We start from the raw sequence: 13401 nt of genomic DNA on the forward strand, positions 1-13401 counted from the left end.
TTTAGACAAGGAAATAATTAATGACAATACTGTTTACCATCTGAAAGATTTAAGCAGAGCCAATCCAAGGCAGAATGAAGGTCACCTCCATGCAAGAGTGTATTGGTCATAGCATCTTCAATATCCTTAGTCTTAAAGGAAAATGCTTGTAAAGCCATGTATAAATCCTATCAAAGAGAAATATAAGTTACATTTGCTAATTTGATCTTTGTTTTTAATTCCTAATTTCATTTTCTCATTAATTTTAAATCAAAAATGGATACACTGTAATTTCAAGAATATTTTATTGTGGAATGCTCAGTGGGAGAGTGTTTTCTTAACACGTTAAAAACTCTGGGCTCAACCCCTAGCACTCCCAAAAAGAGGGGAAAAAAAAGGGAGGGAGGTTGGGAAGGTAGTTTAACCTGGTAGTTAAAGTTAAATGCGCTCACTATAATAAAAATTTGGGAACTACAGGGTTTTTTGTTTGTTTTTCTAAGACAGGGTTTCTCTATGTAGGCCTGGATATCCTAGAACATTGTTCTGTAGACAAGGCTGGCCTTGAACTCACAGAGACCTGCCTGCCTCTGCCTCCCAAGTACTGGGATCAAAGGCATGGGCCACCAAGCCCGGCAGATTATTAGGAACTTCCTTATTCAGCCCTTTCTTAATTTCTCATAAGCTCTCAACATGTGTCTGACTTACGTCTACTTAGTAGAAATGAACCCTTCCTTAATAATTTTAATAGTTAGATATATCTTAATTTAAGTACACATTTTTCTACGTGAATTCCTAAGATTTTCTTTAGTGTTTTAACAAACATATATCTGTATAAAGTATTTAATTATACCTCTCTACCATTATATTTAAAAAGTTAAGCAGAACTGGTTTCAAGCTTATTCAGATACTTACTAATCAATAACTTTATGCCATAATGTGGCATCTTTCCAAGTCTCAAGTCTTTCCTTTGAAAAGATCAAATGCATCAGCTTTGTAGGACTAATATGTCATGGCATGTAAGCAAAATGCAGGGCAGAGTGTAACATGCAGGCACTCAATGACGTAGCTCGGATATATAACTTACTGTGTATGTCACCATTTCAGTGTCTGCACTTGTATCAGAGACAATTCTCTCCCTGCTTGCAGTTAGAAGTGACCCCAATGGAAGTTTAAAAGATTCACTTTTACATCTAGGGCTGTCTCTAAAGTATCCCCAACAAATGCCTACCTCTGGAAGGAGGAAAATAGCCTCAGTAAGTCAGGTATTGACAGCCTAGGCTACAGAGGCATCCTGCTTCAAAGAAAAGAAAAATCAGCTGGGCAGTGGTGACGCACACCTTTAATCCCAACACTTGGGAGGAAGAGGCAGGCGGATCTCTATGAGTTTAAGGCTGTCTAGTCTACAGAGTGAGCTCTAGGACAGTCAGGGTGACACACAGAGAAACCCAGTCTTGAAAAACAAAGAAACAAAAAAAGAGAAAGAGAAAGGGAGGGAGAGAAAGAGAAAGGAAGGGAGGGAGGGAGGAAGGGAGTGGTGGTGGTGAATACCTGTAATTTTTTGGCAGAAAGTCTTCCAGAAATCATTCCCTTGTCATTATTTTGTTTCTTATGCTCATTAATCACGCCAATAATTCTTTGCTCTAGTTTATTATTGATCACCACCTGTTGAGGTCAAGAATATTTACAGTAATTGGAAACCAAATTATCAAAATATTATTGGCAAATCATATGGTTTTCTTATATTCCTTCCAACAGACCCCAAATTTTAGCTAAAAGAAGATATAGCAAATAGCTTTATTTTTTGGATCGCCAAGGATTTGACTGCATTGCTACAACATGGTCATATTCCAACTGGAGTCTGGAAAATATTATCACATATGGCACGGGGGAAAACCCTCTTATAGAGCCTCCCAGGTTTATGTCTTAGGTCACTCGTCACTCTTGGGTAGCCAGGGTGAGGATTACAGAGCAATGCCACACTGAACTAGAATCCTGTCCAGATGAAGGAGCCCAAGCAAACAGCATCACAGACGACCACACTACAGAGGATGTGCCAAGTCAAAGTAAGCTCATCTACCGGGTAACGAGAGGTTATAAAGTCTTTGGCTCCCTGTTTGTTTCCTATGTTTGCACTAGCCATTTACCTGTTGTTTAGGTATTTTTAACTGAAAAAATAAGCAAGTGTTTGATCCACAAAAATAGCTTCCCTTTATTACTTAACTAAATGTTTTCTAGTGAGCACAAACACACCTCAGAAATTTCGCCTAGTTTGGGAGAATAGAAAGCTATAATCCAGCATGATAATGCTTTAAGAAGATACATTAAATGCTAATATCACCACTAAGATGTTGACTTGTAAATTATGAAGGACATCAGGCGGGGCCAAAGAAAGCTTTATCCAGACTTCTCACGAGCTCTCAACACATGTCTGACTTACATCTACCTGGGAGACAGGATATTATTCATAAAAAAAAAATTAAACATCCCATAATTTTCTTCTTATTTGAGGATGCAACTTTAAAAGAGATTTATTAAGTTGTGTGTGTGTGTGTGTGTGTGTGTGTGTGTGTGTGTGTGTGTACAGGTGCTTGCAGAGGCCAGAAGGTGGTGCTGCCTCCCCCACCTCCCCCACCCCCCATTGGAGGCGCAGGCAGCTGTGAGCAGTTCAGCATAAGTGCGAGAAAACATGCTGGGTCCTCTGCAAGAGCAGCAAGCACTCTTAACTGCTGACAAGTTTGTCTTTAACATCTTTAATGCTTCAGGAAATGAAGGAAAACCTTGCTTACTCACTTTCAAAATAGATTTGTCCAGATTTGCAGAACCTCCGGAATCATTTGCAGAATTGAAACTATAAATTTTTGGACCTGTATATAATAGACAACAAATTGTCAGGGAATTTAATGATTAATATTCAATATGCCATTAACTTTCCTCTTAAGGGCGCTAAAGAGTAAACCTCAGATTTTAGTTCTTTCCCCCCACTTTACCAAGAATTCAACCCCTCAAAAATTTCAAAACTACTTTACCAATTAGCATTCCTCAAAGGAAACTAGTTTTGCCTAAAATTCAAATGTCTATATATATTTGGGGTCAAATATATTCATCTTCACTTTTCTTTCTTTCTTTCTTTCTTTCTTTCTTTCTTTCTTTCTTTCTTTCTTTCTTTCTTTCTTTCTTTCTTTCTTTCTTTCTTTCTTTCTTTCTTTTTTGAGACAGGGTTTCTCTGTGTAACAGCCTTGGCTGCCCTGGAACTCACTCTGTAGACCAGGCTGGCCTCAAACTCACAGAGATCTTCCAACGTCTGCCTCCAGAGGGCTGGGATTAAAGACACGGTGACGCGGTACCACCACCCAGCCTATCTTCAAATTTCTTAATCAGGTGTTCTTAACCTTTGTTGCTTTTTTGTTTGTTTGTTTTTTGATATCACCCTGATTGTTTTCACTCAATCTGTAGACCAGACTGGGCTCAAATTCACAGAGCTCAGCCTGCCCCCCCCCCCCCAGCTGGAATTAAAGGTGTGCACCATAGCTGCCCAGATCAGATGTTCTTACTCTTGACATCTAGCTGGGATGACTTGGGGGTTTCTAGAAGACGGTCAAATCTGCTGAGAAAATAACTCTTCCCTGAATGTGGGATGCTGAGTGAGGAGACAGGCTGGAGAAGGAGTCATCTTTCCATCTTGGCCTTAGCCCAGGGCTGTTGCACTAGCTTCTAAGGGCTGTCATAAGAAGTCACCACACTTGATGCCTACACATAAGGGAAATCTGTCCTTTCTGCTCCAAAGTCCAAAATCAAACCTTGAGAGTTCCCTCTCAAGGATTTAAGCCATATATTTAAACTGAGAATTTCATACATGTATACAATGATGTACATACCCCCATTTCCCTACTCCAGCTCCTCCCTGTATTTCCCCCTGTATCATGTTAGATGTAACTAACATCTACCCTCCAAACTTCACAGTTTGTGCTGTTCTGACAACCCACTGTGGTGGTCTGAACACTTATTTCTCAGATGGCAGTGCTGTTGGGGAAGTTCTGGGATATGGACCCTTGTTGGAAGAAGCACGTAGCTGCGGGTGGACGCTGAGGTCGTACAGTCTAACCCCTCTTGTTCTTGCTCTTTGCTTCCCATTCCTGCTCCTACTTCCATGCTTTCCTGCCTGCTGCCGTGCCTTCCCACCAGGGTGCGTGTGCCCGGGAATGTACACAGCCTGTGTGCAGCGGTGAGAGGACACCTGCAGGAGCGGCTTTCCACCTACCACATGGGGGCTGATGACCAAACTCAGCTGTACCTACTGAGCCATCCTGCCAACCCCTTCTTAGGCTTTGAGAAAGGTTTTCACTAACTGGTTCAGCCTAACATTTAACTTGTGTTGTAGTTCAGGGTGGCCTTGAACTTGTAAGCCTCCCGCCTCAGCCTCCTGAGGAGCAGGAATTACAGGCCTCTACCAACAGGTCTGGTTAAAGTCTTCTTTCTTCTTAAAAATTATTGAGGATTCAAGTATATTTTTATATACATGGATTATAACGATCGACTCATCATTACATAAATTAAAAAGTAAATTTTATTTATTAGTCATTAAAATAAGACTGTATGTTAATGTAAACAAAACTTTAGTAAAACATAGTTTCCAAAACAAACAAAATATATTTCCATGCTCTGAGAAGCTCTTTCTTTGTTCCTGTGCACACACATGGCCTTCTGTAAAAATCTCACATAGTTGGAGTTTTAATCTGCTTGGACAGCCATGACAAACTAATAAATACTTCTGAGAGGCTTACTCAAGAAATGTATTTCTCCGTCTGGAGCCGGGAATGGTAAGATCCGGGTGCCAGAAGGATGGGTTTATTCTGGCGTCTCTCGTTCTGTTATGCAGGAGGCCGTCACCTTGCTGTATGCTCACATGGTTCTTCATGTGTGCATACCTAGAGAAAGACTGCTCTCCGGAGGCCTTCTTTAGAGGACACTAAGTCACTGAACAGATCCCACCCTCCAGTATTATTGGCTGTAATCACTTCCTTACTGGCCTTACTCAAACACAGCTGACCTGGGCACTAGAGTTTCAGCACAAGTATTTGGGAACACACCCGTTTGTTCTGTACCACCTGGTTTTGCACTGTCTAATGGGTCTAATCTGTACCATGCAGACTCCAGAAAACTACACTGTACAACTCATGAGTCTAGGATTCTTCCAACAACAGTTTTACCACCAGAGCTGTCCCCAGAAGTGTCAGGAGTTCCTCGGGCCTTCCCGAGCACACTTCTGAGAGCCACTGCTTTATAGCCCCAGAATATTATCAAGTATGGCCTTGTCTTCAAATAAATAAATAACCAAGCCTATACCGTGAAAAAAGTTATGGTTTCCTCAGGGCTGAGACTGTAAAGCCCTGTACGGACACTGTTGGGTTGTTTGAATTTGGCAAACTGAACACAGTGAAGCAAATTCCCATTTGTCCCCAGAACCTTTCACCTAAACTTTCACTTGTCTTACTTCCTTGCTTTCCTTTCAAAGTTCCTGTATAAATAAGAAAGAGCTGACTTCCCGGAAGACCATGAGGGGACAGAGAGGCATCCACTGGGAGGAAACTGGGACCCGAGGAGAGCATTTTCATACGGGGCAGAGGAAATAAGTCTTACCAGAGAGATACTAGCAGTTCTCATTTTCAAGTTCATCCCAATGAAAACCCAATTCCTGGCACATTAGAAAGTACAATAATAAAAACTCAAAGTCTTTTATGATGCATTGTTATATCTATTAATGCACTATTAATGGGGTGCTGAAAACTCATAGGTTTTCTTTTCCTCCAATTTCCCAAAAAAATTCTAATTTTAGGATTAATTAATTAACTAGAAAATCATAATTTTCTTTTTTTTTTCCGCACTGCAGAAAAAAATTACTTTCGTATATATATAACATTGTAAGCCATATGTTAAGGTCTGAGAACATAAAAATATGTTTCTGCCCCACCTGACAAATTGTTTAATAAACAGTGGTTTCTTGGACTTTGGGATGCTTATTCTGTTTGGAAACTCAATTGACAGACTAGAAAAATGCTTTTGTTTTAAAAAGTCGTTTGAATTATACTGGTCTGCTTCCAAAAGGAAAGGCTACAAGGACTTTAAAGTCATTTTCTGAAATATTAGGTATTCCTAAAATTCAAAACTAGTGTTAACACAAAAAGCAAGTATCTTAGCTGGGCAGTGGTGATGCACATCTTTAATCCCAGCACTCAGGAGACAGAGGCAGGTGGATCTCTGTGAGTTCAAGGCCAGCCTGGTCTACAAAGAAAGTTCCAGAGTAGCCAGGACTGTTACACAGAGAAACCTCTTCTGTCTCAAAAAAATGAAAATAAACCTCAAAAACCCCAAACCAAGTATTCTACACAAAGAATGTGTGGTGAGCTTCAGATGGCCATCCCATCAAAGCACCCTCAAAGCCAGCGGCTATAAATTTCAACGTTAATCACATACTATAATATTGTAACCTAGAGGTAGTTTGCTGAAAGTCATTTGTACTGATAGGGAAATGCTCTGCTTTAAAGTATAATAATTAAAATGTTTATAGAACATATGAAGTGATAAATGCAAAATATGTCAAGTAAAATGGCTCACAACAAGTCATTTGCTTTCTAAAACCTTCAGCTTGTACTGTACTGAAGTATTACTCTGTATTGAATTCTCCCTGTTTCAAGTGACTTATTTCATTTCACATTTTGTTCTACAAGGAACTATGGGATGTTTTTACTACTATGGATGATTTTCAACATCTAAAAGCTGTTATAACTGAGTAGCAGTAAATATATGTGGGATGATTAGCTGCACATCGTGAACAGCTGCTTGTATAAAACTGCTTAGTATAAATTTTAAAAAAATTCATATTAGTGTGTGTGTGTGTGTGTGTGTGTGAGAGAGAGAGAGAGAGAGAGAGAGAGAGAGAGAGAGAGAGAGAGAGAACACCAGGGGAAGTCAGAAGACAACTTCCAAGGGCCAGTTCTCTCTCACCTCATAGTTCCAGGGATCAGTCTCAGGGGACTCAGGCCACCAGGCTTTAAATTTGAGCCATCCTGCTCCCCACCCCCGCCCCCTTGCTCCAATTTTCCCATTGGTGGCTCATTCCTCTCCTCCCCTATTTGTTGCCGATTTCCAAAATGTCAAGCTACCAGCTTCCGGTACATTTCTAACCCATTCTCCAGGAAAACGTGAAGGAGAAAGTAGCTATTTAAATGCTTGCTAAATTAGTAACTCTACTTCTACAAGAGCTAGTTCCAGGACAGGCACCAAAGCTACAGAGAAACCCTGTCTTGAGAAAACAAAAAAAAAAATTCTAAGTCAAGATGGGCAGTGGTGGCACACACCTTTAATTCCAGTGGCGGAGGCAGACAGATCTGAGTTTGAGGCCTGCTTGATCTACAGAGGTCAAGGAAAGCCAGGGCTACACAGAGAAACCCTGTACCAAAATCAAAACAAAACAGAAACAGAAAACAAACAACGACAAAATACAATAAAAATAATTCTAAGTAAATAGCCAATGAATAAAGTTAGTTTCCATTCTTATGTCAAGCAAAATGCTTAAGATTTATGACAGCTATTTTCCTTACCACTTATTTCAGATGGTAGAAATTAATAGAAATCTAACTAGAAGGGTGTCAGTATGCAGCATCTATCTCTAAAACAAAAGTATAATAAATTCCAAATTTATAACCAAAAGGTCATGTAACCGTGTATCACACAGCATCTTCAAAGTGATTCAACCGATTAAAGAAGAAATAAACAGAGTCACTTCCATACTGTCTAAGACTTTCTTGAAGCCTGTTCCTCTTAAATTGTGTTATTTTTCATATCCACAACCATGCTAATGTCTCCCTTATCACCAAAACATTTGAGTTAGCTCTAATTTCCTTTTCATCAGCCAAACATTCAAACACGGACTCTGGTGGTTAAAAAAAAAAATCCAGCACCTATCCTCATGGGGCTCATATTGTAGGGGAGTAATGTAAGCAAATGAATACCAGAATCAGCTGTGACCAGAAAATCGCAAGTGCTAAGAGGGTTCAATGAGAAAGACAACTGAAATTGTTAGGACCAAGGAGAGCGTGCACAGATGCCAGCACTTTGGACCCAGTCAGCTAAGAATGCAAAGCAGTTAGTCTCCTCACTATTCAGGACTACCACCAGTGCTCACTCCAGGCTGGACTTTGTCTAGCCCCTTCCCAGGTGCCTGCCTCATATTATTTTATTTTATTTTAAATTTATTTATTTATTAAGGATTTCTGCCTCCTCCCCGCCACTGCCTCCCATTTCCCTCCCCTCCCCTGATCAAGCCCCCTCCCTCATCAGCTCAAAGAGCAATCAGGGTTCCCTGACCTGTGGGAAGTCCAAGGACCACCCACCTCCATCCAGGTCTAGTAAGGTGAGCGTCCAAACTGCCTAGGCTCCCCCAAAGCCAGTACGTGCAGTAGGATCAAAAACTCATTGCCATTGTTCTTGAATTCTCAGTAGTCCTCATTGTCCGCTATGTTCAGCAAGTCCGGTTTTATCCCATGCTTTTTCAGACCCAGGCCAGCTGGCCTTGGTGAGTTCCCGATAGAACATCCCCATTGTCTCAGTGTGTGGGTGCACCCCTCGCGGTCCTGAGACCCAAAAAGAGGAACATGGGATGTACTCACTCATATTTGGTTTCTAGCCTGCCTCATTTTAATACTTGCCTTTCCATTCCCACCATACATTCTTCTTATGCCTACCACATTTGTTCCCTCAAGGCTTTGAGCTTCTTGTTTCCTCTGCCTCACTACTGTCTCCAGGAATTCTAACAACTGTTTGCTTTATATGGGGAGCCACCCCTTTTCCAAACCAAAACAGAAGTCTCATCCAGTTTTTACCAAGTTACTATTTTCTGTCTTTCACGAAGTGTCTGCTTGGTAAATTGTGCAAATTTGGAAGTAACCCCCTTTCAATTTATTGGTGTTAATAACACCTCTGACTGTCTTCTTGTCATTTATCCAAAGATTTTTTTTAAATTACAAAAATCATTGGGTTAGATATTTCAGAGATGTTAACACATACCCATTATATACTATAATTTTGTAAGTTATATAAAATTTATAATTCCTTATGTAAAGGAAGACTTAAATATCAAAAAGAATGATATAAACAATCATGACTACAGAGGTCAGGAAGAATCTTTAAAAAAGAGCTGATATCTGAAATGGGTGGTATAGGGTTTTTGTAGATGCTTTTAGGGACAGATGACATCCCATTCAAGGAAAAAAATAGACGATGAGGCAGAAAGCCAAGTTCTATTTGGAACCAGGAAAACACCAGATTGACAACAGCCAAAAACAGATTAGCAAAGACACTAGATTCTATGCTAGTTGAATGGTTTGGATCTTAGTGCAATCACTAGGATGCTATGGAAGAGCACGGACATGATCAACCAAAGTAGCATTTCTGAAAGATCAATTCTTTGTCATGTTGGACTAATTGGAGGAGAAAAGAGCACAACTCTAGGGACCTATTCAGAGGCTCTGTCGGTACTCCACGTGAATACTTAAATGAGAATGCAGACCAGACATGACAAATCAAAGGGTATGTTAAGATTAAATGCAAACCAAGGAAACCAGCAAAATGGCCTAGGTTATAAGGAAGCTTGCCGCCAGGTCTGATGATCTGAGTTTGATCCTCAGAACCCACGCAGTGGAGAGAACTAACTCCCACAAGTTGTCCTCTTACGTGCACATGTGTATATTTATAACACACCAAATAATAGATGTTTATCCTTTCACAAATAGTTTTAACAAGAACCCCCCCCCCCCCCACACACACGCAAACATGGGAAAACGGTGTAAGAAAATGCTGAATGGTGTCTTGAGCTTGGAAACGAAGCCAGTGTAAGAAATGGCAATGCGAAGTCATCTACAGGACTGGAAGGTGTTGACAATACCATGGCAAAGACACAAGTAAGCAGGGACCTCTCCTGGGAGGGCTGTAAAAGGGAGCCACACTGTCAAGGGCAGACACCTGGAGAAAGTTAACGTTTTAGGGCTGGAGGGAAAGGAAGAAAATACAACAAATGACTATCAGAAGCTTGAGAGAATCCAGTGAGACAGTCTTTTGAGGTAGGGAGAGAAAAAGACCCTGGTCTGCAGTTTGCAACTGCTCATGAATACTCAGGAGGAAATGCGTTATATCTGAAACCAGAGAGCTAATAATAATTTGCAGTTACAAAGGACTACTTTCAAGTATATAAGTGTACTACTAGCTTATTTCGCCAGTCATCTTTTCCCTCTGTCTGCAATGCTTACTCTACGAATTCCTCGAGAGCACCAAGCTCTTTCTTTCTTTCTTTCTTTCTTTCTTTCTTTCTTTCTTTCTTTCTTTCCCTTTTTCCTTCCTTCCTTTCTTTCTGTTTTTGTTTGTTTGTTTTTTCCGAGACAGGGTTTTCCTATGTAGCCTTGGCTGTCCTGGAACTCGCTCTGTAGACCAGGCTGGCCTCGAACTCACCGACATCCACCTGCCTCTGTCTCCCGAGCGCCGGAATTAAAGGCCCAAGCTCTTTCTTAACTCAAGACCTTTGGCATGTTCGTCACCCAGGCTTTACAAAGTTAACTTCTGGACAGTCTCTAATGTCACTCGACTGTCAACTTTTTCATTAGTCCTCATTGTAAAAGCAAAAATAAACTGTTAACTCTCTTCCCAGACTTTTCTTTGTGGGAGCTTAACAACTATAAAGCAATATGTCTGTGTGGTTAATAAGTTAGTTTCCTAAGCTGCCCTAGAGGTTTTCGCTTCTATTTTGTCAGTCTTATTACCACCAGTTTATATATAAGTATCTGTGTATATAGAAACACATATGCTTGCAAGTTTTTGATGTGACACAATAAGAAGTACACGCAAAGCAAACAGAACAAAACAGCACATAATTTTGCTACTTTTGAAACGCCGTAATAGTGGCAGGTACTAGTCACGTTCAGGTTATCAAATCAATCTGCAGAGTAAGCAAAAATGCAAGTCTGCAGGAGCAGCACAGGGATTTTACAGTAAGTTAATCCAGTGTTCAATGTGTAAGTGCTGTTATTCTTAGGAAATACTGACTTAGAAAAGAAACATACAAGGTCACTGCATAGATGCCGAAGAAGGCGTGAAAGAAGATCAGAAAGCAAATAGCGCTGGCATCAGGACAGAAGGACTCGACTGTGTACTACTCGCTACTCTGCACTAGCAGAGTAGCTGTTTTGACAGCTCAGGGTAGATTCCTGCCGTTTCTACAGTAGATGACATTACTTTGCTCTTAGAAGGAGAAAACGAGTGGGTCAGAAAAACGATGTCATGCCGTAACGGAGTTACTTTCGTAACTTTAATGGCCAAAGGCCCTTAGACAGATCTACAAGGCCGCCCACTCCACCGACAGCTAGCAAGCTCGTGTGTGGAAGATCGGATCCCATCAGCAAGGCTCTGACTATCCTCTGCTGGACAGAGAGCAAGGACTGAGAGCGTAAGCCTGTGCACTGGATCGGGCCATACCTTGCTTGACTCGGGGCTCGCGGGCGCTGGTGGATACGGCGGGCGCCGGCCTGGCCACGGGCTTCTTGCTTTGGGCTTCCCCAACAGCTCCAGCCTCGGAACTTCGGGCTCTGGAAGCAGACAACGCAGCCCGCACCGCCGCGGCTCCAGGCACCTTGTGTTTCTTGTTTTTGCCGCCCATGTTTCAGCTGCAGGAGAGCGTTTTTCCAGATCAAGATCCCGGCTGCCACAAAACAAGACGCCGGAGAGCGCCTCACGTTAGCCGGCTCCCACGCCTCCACCCAGCCTCCTCCATCCGGGCTCCTCGGCTGGGGCTCCAGTCCAATTGGTTTGCTTCGCCAGGCTCCGCCTCTTGGCTCCCGGGAACCAGCGGCTTGTCTGGTGTCGTGCGTCATTTAGCGCTAGGTTTCTGGTGACTGAACAGCCCACGCTGTAGGGGTCGGAAAAGAAGAGAAGGGTCAAAAGCCAGACTAAAAGGGGAAAAGTCACACGGGCCTCAAGACTCGCTCATTTTTGATGCCTGCGGGCCACCGTAGAGTCTCTATTGGCGTCACTGTCGGTGCGATTGCGGGGCCTCTTGGGTAGGAGGGAGATTCGGTCTCGGAACTCCGAAAGATGGCGGACGCTTTCGGAGACGAGCTTTTCAGCGTTTTCGAGGATGATTCAACCACTGCGGCCGGAGCCAAAAAAGACAAAGAAAAGGAGAAGGAGAAATGGAAGGGGCCACCAGGGGCCACGGACAAGGCCGGGTAAGGAAGACTTCCGAGATGGTCTTGTTTTTCCTGACTTGGGTGCTAGTGAAGGAACCCGACTCACAGAAAGTGGGTATTCGCGGAGTGGAGTCGGGAGGCGAAGGAGTCTGAGGAAGAAGTTGTGGAGGAAGAAGACGTTGATTGGGGGGAAATTCGGTCTTGGCGTTCGCGCGTGTCCGCAGGAGGCGTGGGTTCTGCCGCTACACTTCCTGAGGCCACGCTTGCTGGCTGCAACCCTAACCCCGCAAGCTACGGGTGTGTGTGTCTGTGTGTGTGTCTGTTTGTATGTCTGTGTCACCAGCACAAAACGTGTCATGCAGTCTTTAAAAAGTTAAGAACCAGTTGCGCCAAGGTTGAAACGAGTAGGAAGAGTTTTTAAACCGCAAAGGCAAATAGTTACAGAAGGAAGAGATTTAATCTCTAAGTTGTAGGGTTTTGTTATTTTGTTATCTTCTTTTTTAATCGGATTCAGGATCTCGCTGGTGTAAGTTAGGCAGGCCTCGAGCTCGCTATTCTCTTATTGCAGCTTCCCTAGTGCTGAAATCGCGGCTGTGCCCCACTACACTCAGTAAAACTAGTCTTTCTGCATTTCTTACCTGGTCTATATATAGACACATGTAATCGTTCTCTTGGGTCCGAGGAGGTGGCCGGTGGGTAAGAGGGCTTTCTGTGCAAGGATGAGGACCTTATTTTGAGTCCCCAGGACCCGCATAAAAGGTTGCGCATAGATGCGGCACACCTGTAACCCCAGCACTGTGGGACACCCAGACAGGAGAATAGCCTCCGAGTAATTGCAGCGAGAGACTCCGTGTCAAGGGAATAATGTCGGATGCTGGAAGTCCTTCAGTCTGTACAATGTGCACAAGTGTAGGTACCACACAAATAGGACACCCCCCCTCAAAAACAATCCACCTCATTGTCAGTTTCAGTCATCAGTCTGAGGAATTGCCTTCACCAGGTTGACCTGTGGTCACCAGATTTAACCTGTGGACAATTCTTCGTCATTTTCCTAATTGCTAACTTTTGTGGTAGGGCCCAGCACACTGAGGGTGCTACCTTCCCGGCAGGTGGGCCTGCACAGTCTAAGGGATTGGAACAAGCCAATGAGCCTCTCGCTGGGGTCTCTGCTTAGGTCCCTGCCTCCAAGTTC

General features: G+C 42.7%; 2 protein-coding genes across 3 annotated transcripts in view; one reads left to right on the plus strand and one right to left on the minus strand.

The window, feature by feature from the left end:
- The window catches only part of Dhx29 (DExH-box helicase 29), a 50368-nt gene extending 38688 nt beyond the window's left edge, over window positions 1-11680 (minus strand). The window contains exons 1-4 of one of the 2 annotated variants that reach the window (XM_075976051.1): window positions 11500-11680; window positions 2770-2843; window positions 1528-1641; window positions 38-167 (exon numbers count right to left, since the gene is read on the minus strand). In XM_075976051.1, the coding sequence (XP_075832166.1) occupies window positions 38-167; window positions 1528-1641; window positions 2770-2843; window positions 11500-11680 (499 nt within the window). The remainder of the gene's footprint in view (window positions 1-37; window positions 168-1527; window positions 1642-2769; window positions 2844-11499) is intronic. The other variant, XM_075976052.1, reaches the window with a different exon arrangement.
- A 69-nt stretch (window positions 11681-11749) lies between these two features.
- The window catches only part of Mtrex (Mtr4 exosome RNA helicase), a 58563-nt gene continuing 56911 nt past the window's right edge, over window positions 11750-13401 (plus strand). Inside the window, exon 1 of the mRNA XM_075976053.1 lies at window positions 11750-12248. Coding sequence (XP_075832168.1) covers window positions 12115-12248 — 134 coding nt within the window. The 5' untranslated portion in view covers window positions 11750-12114. The remainder of the gene's footprint in view (window positions 12249-13401) is intronic.

Source organism: Microtus pennsylvanicus, chromosome 6, assembly GCF_037038515.1.
Source record: "Microtus pennsylvanicus isolate mMicPen1 chromosome 6, mMicPen1.hap1, whole genome shotgun sequence".
In the NCBI taxonomy this organism is placed as follows: domain Eukaryota; kingdom Metazoa; phylum Chordata; class Mammalia; order Rodentia; family Cricetidae; genus Microtus; species Microtus pennsylvanicus.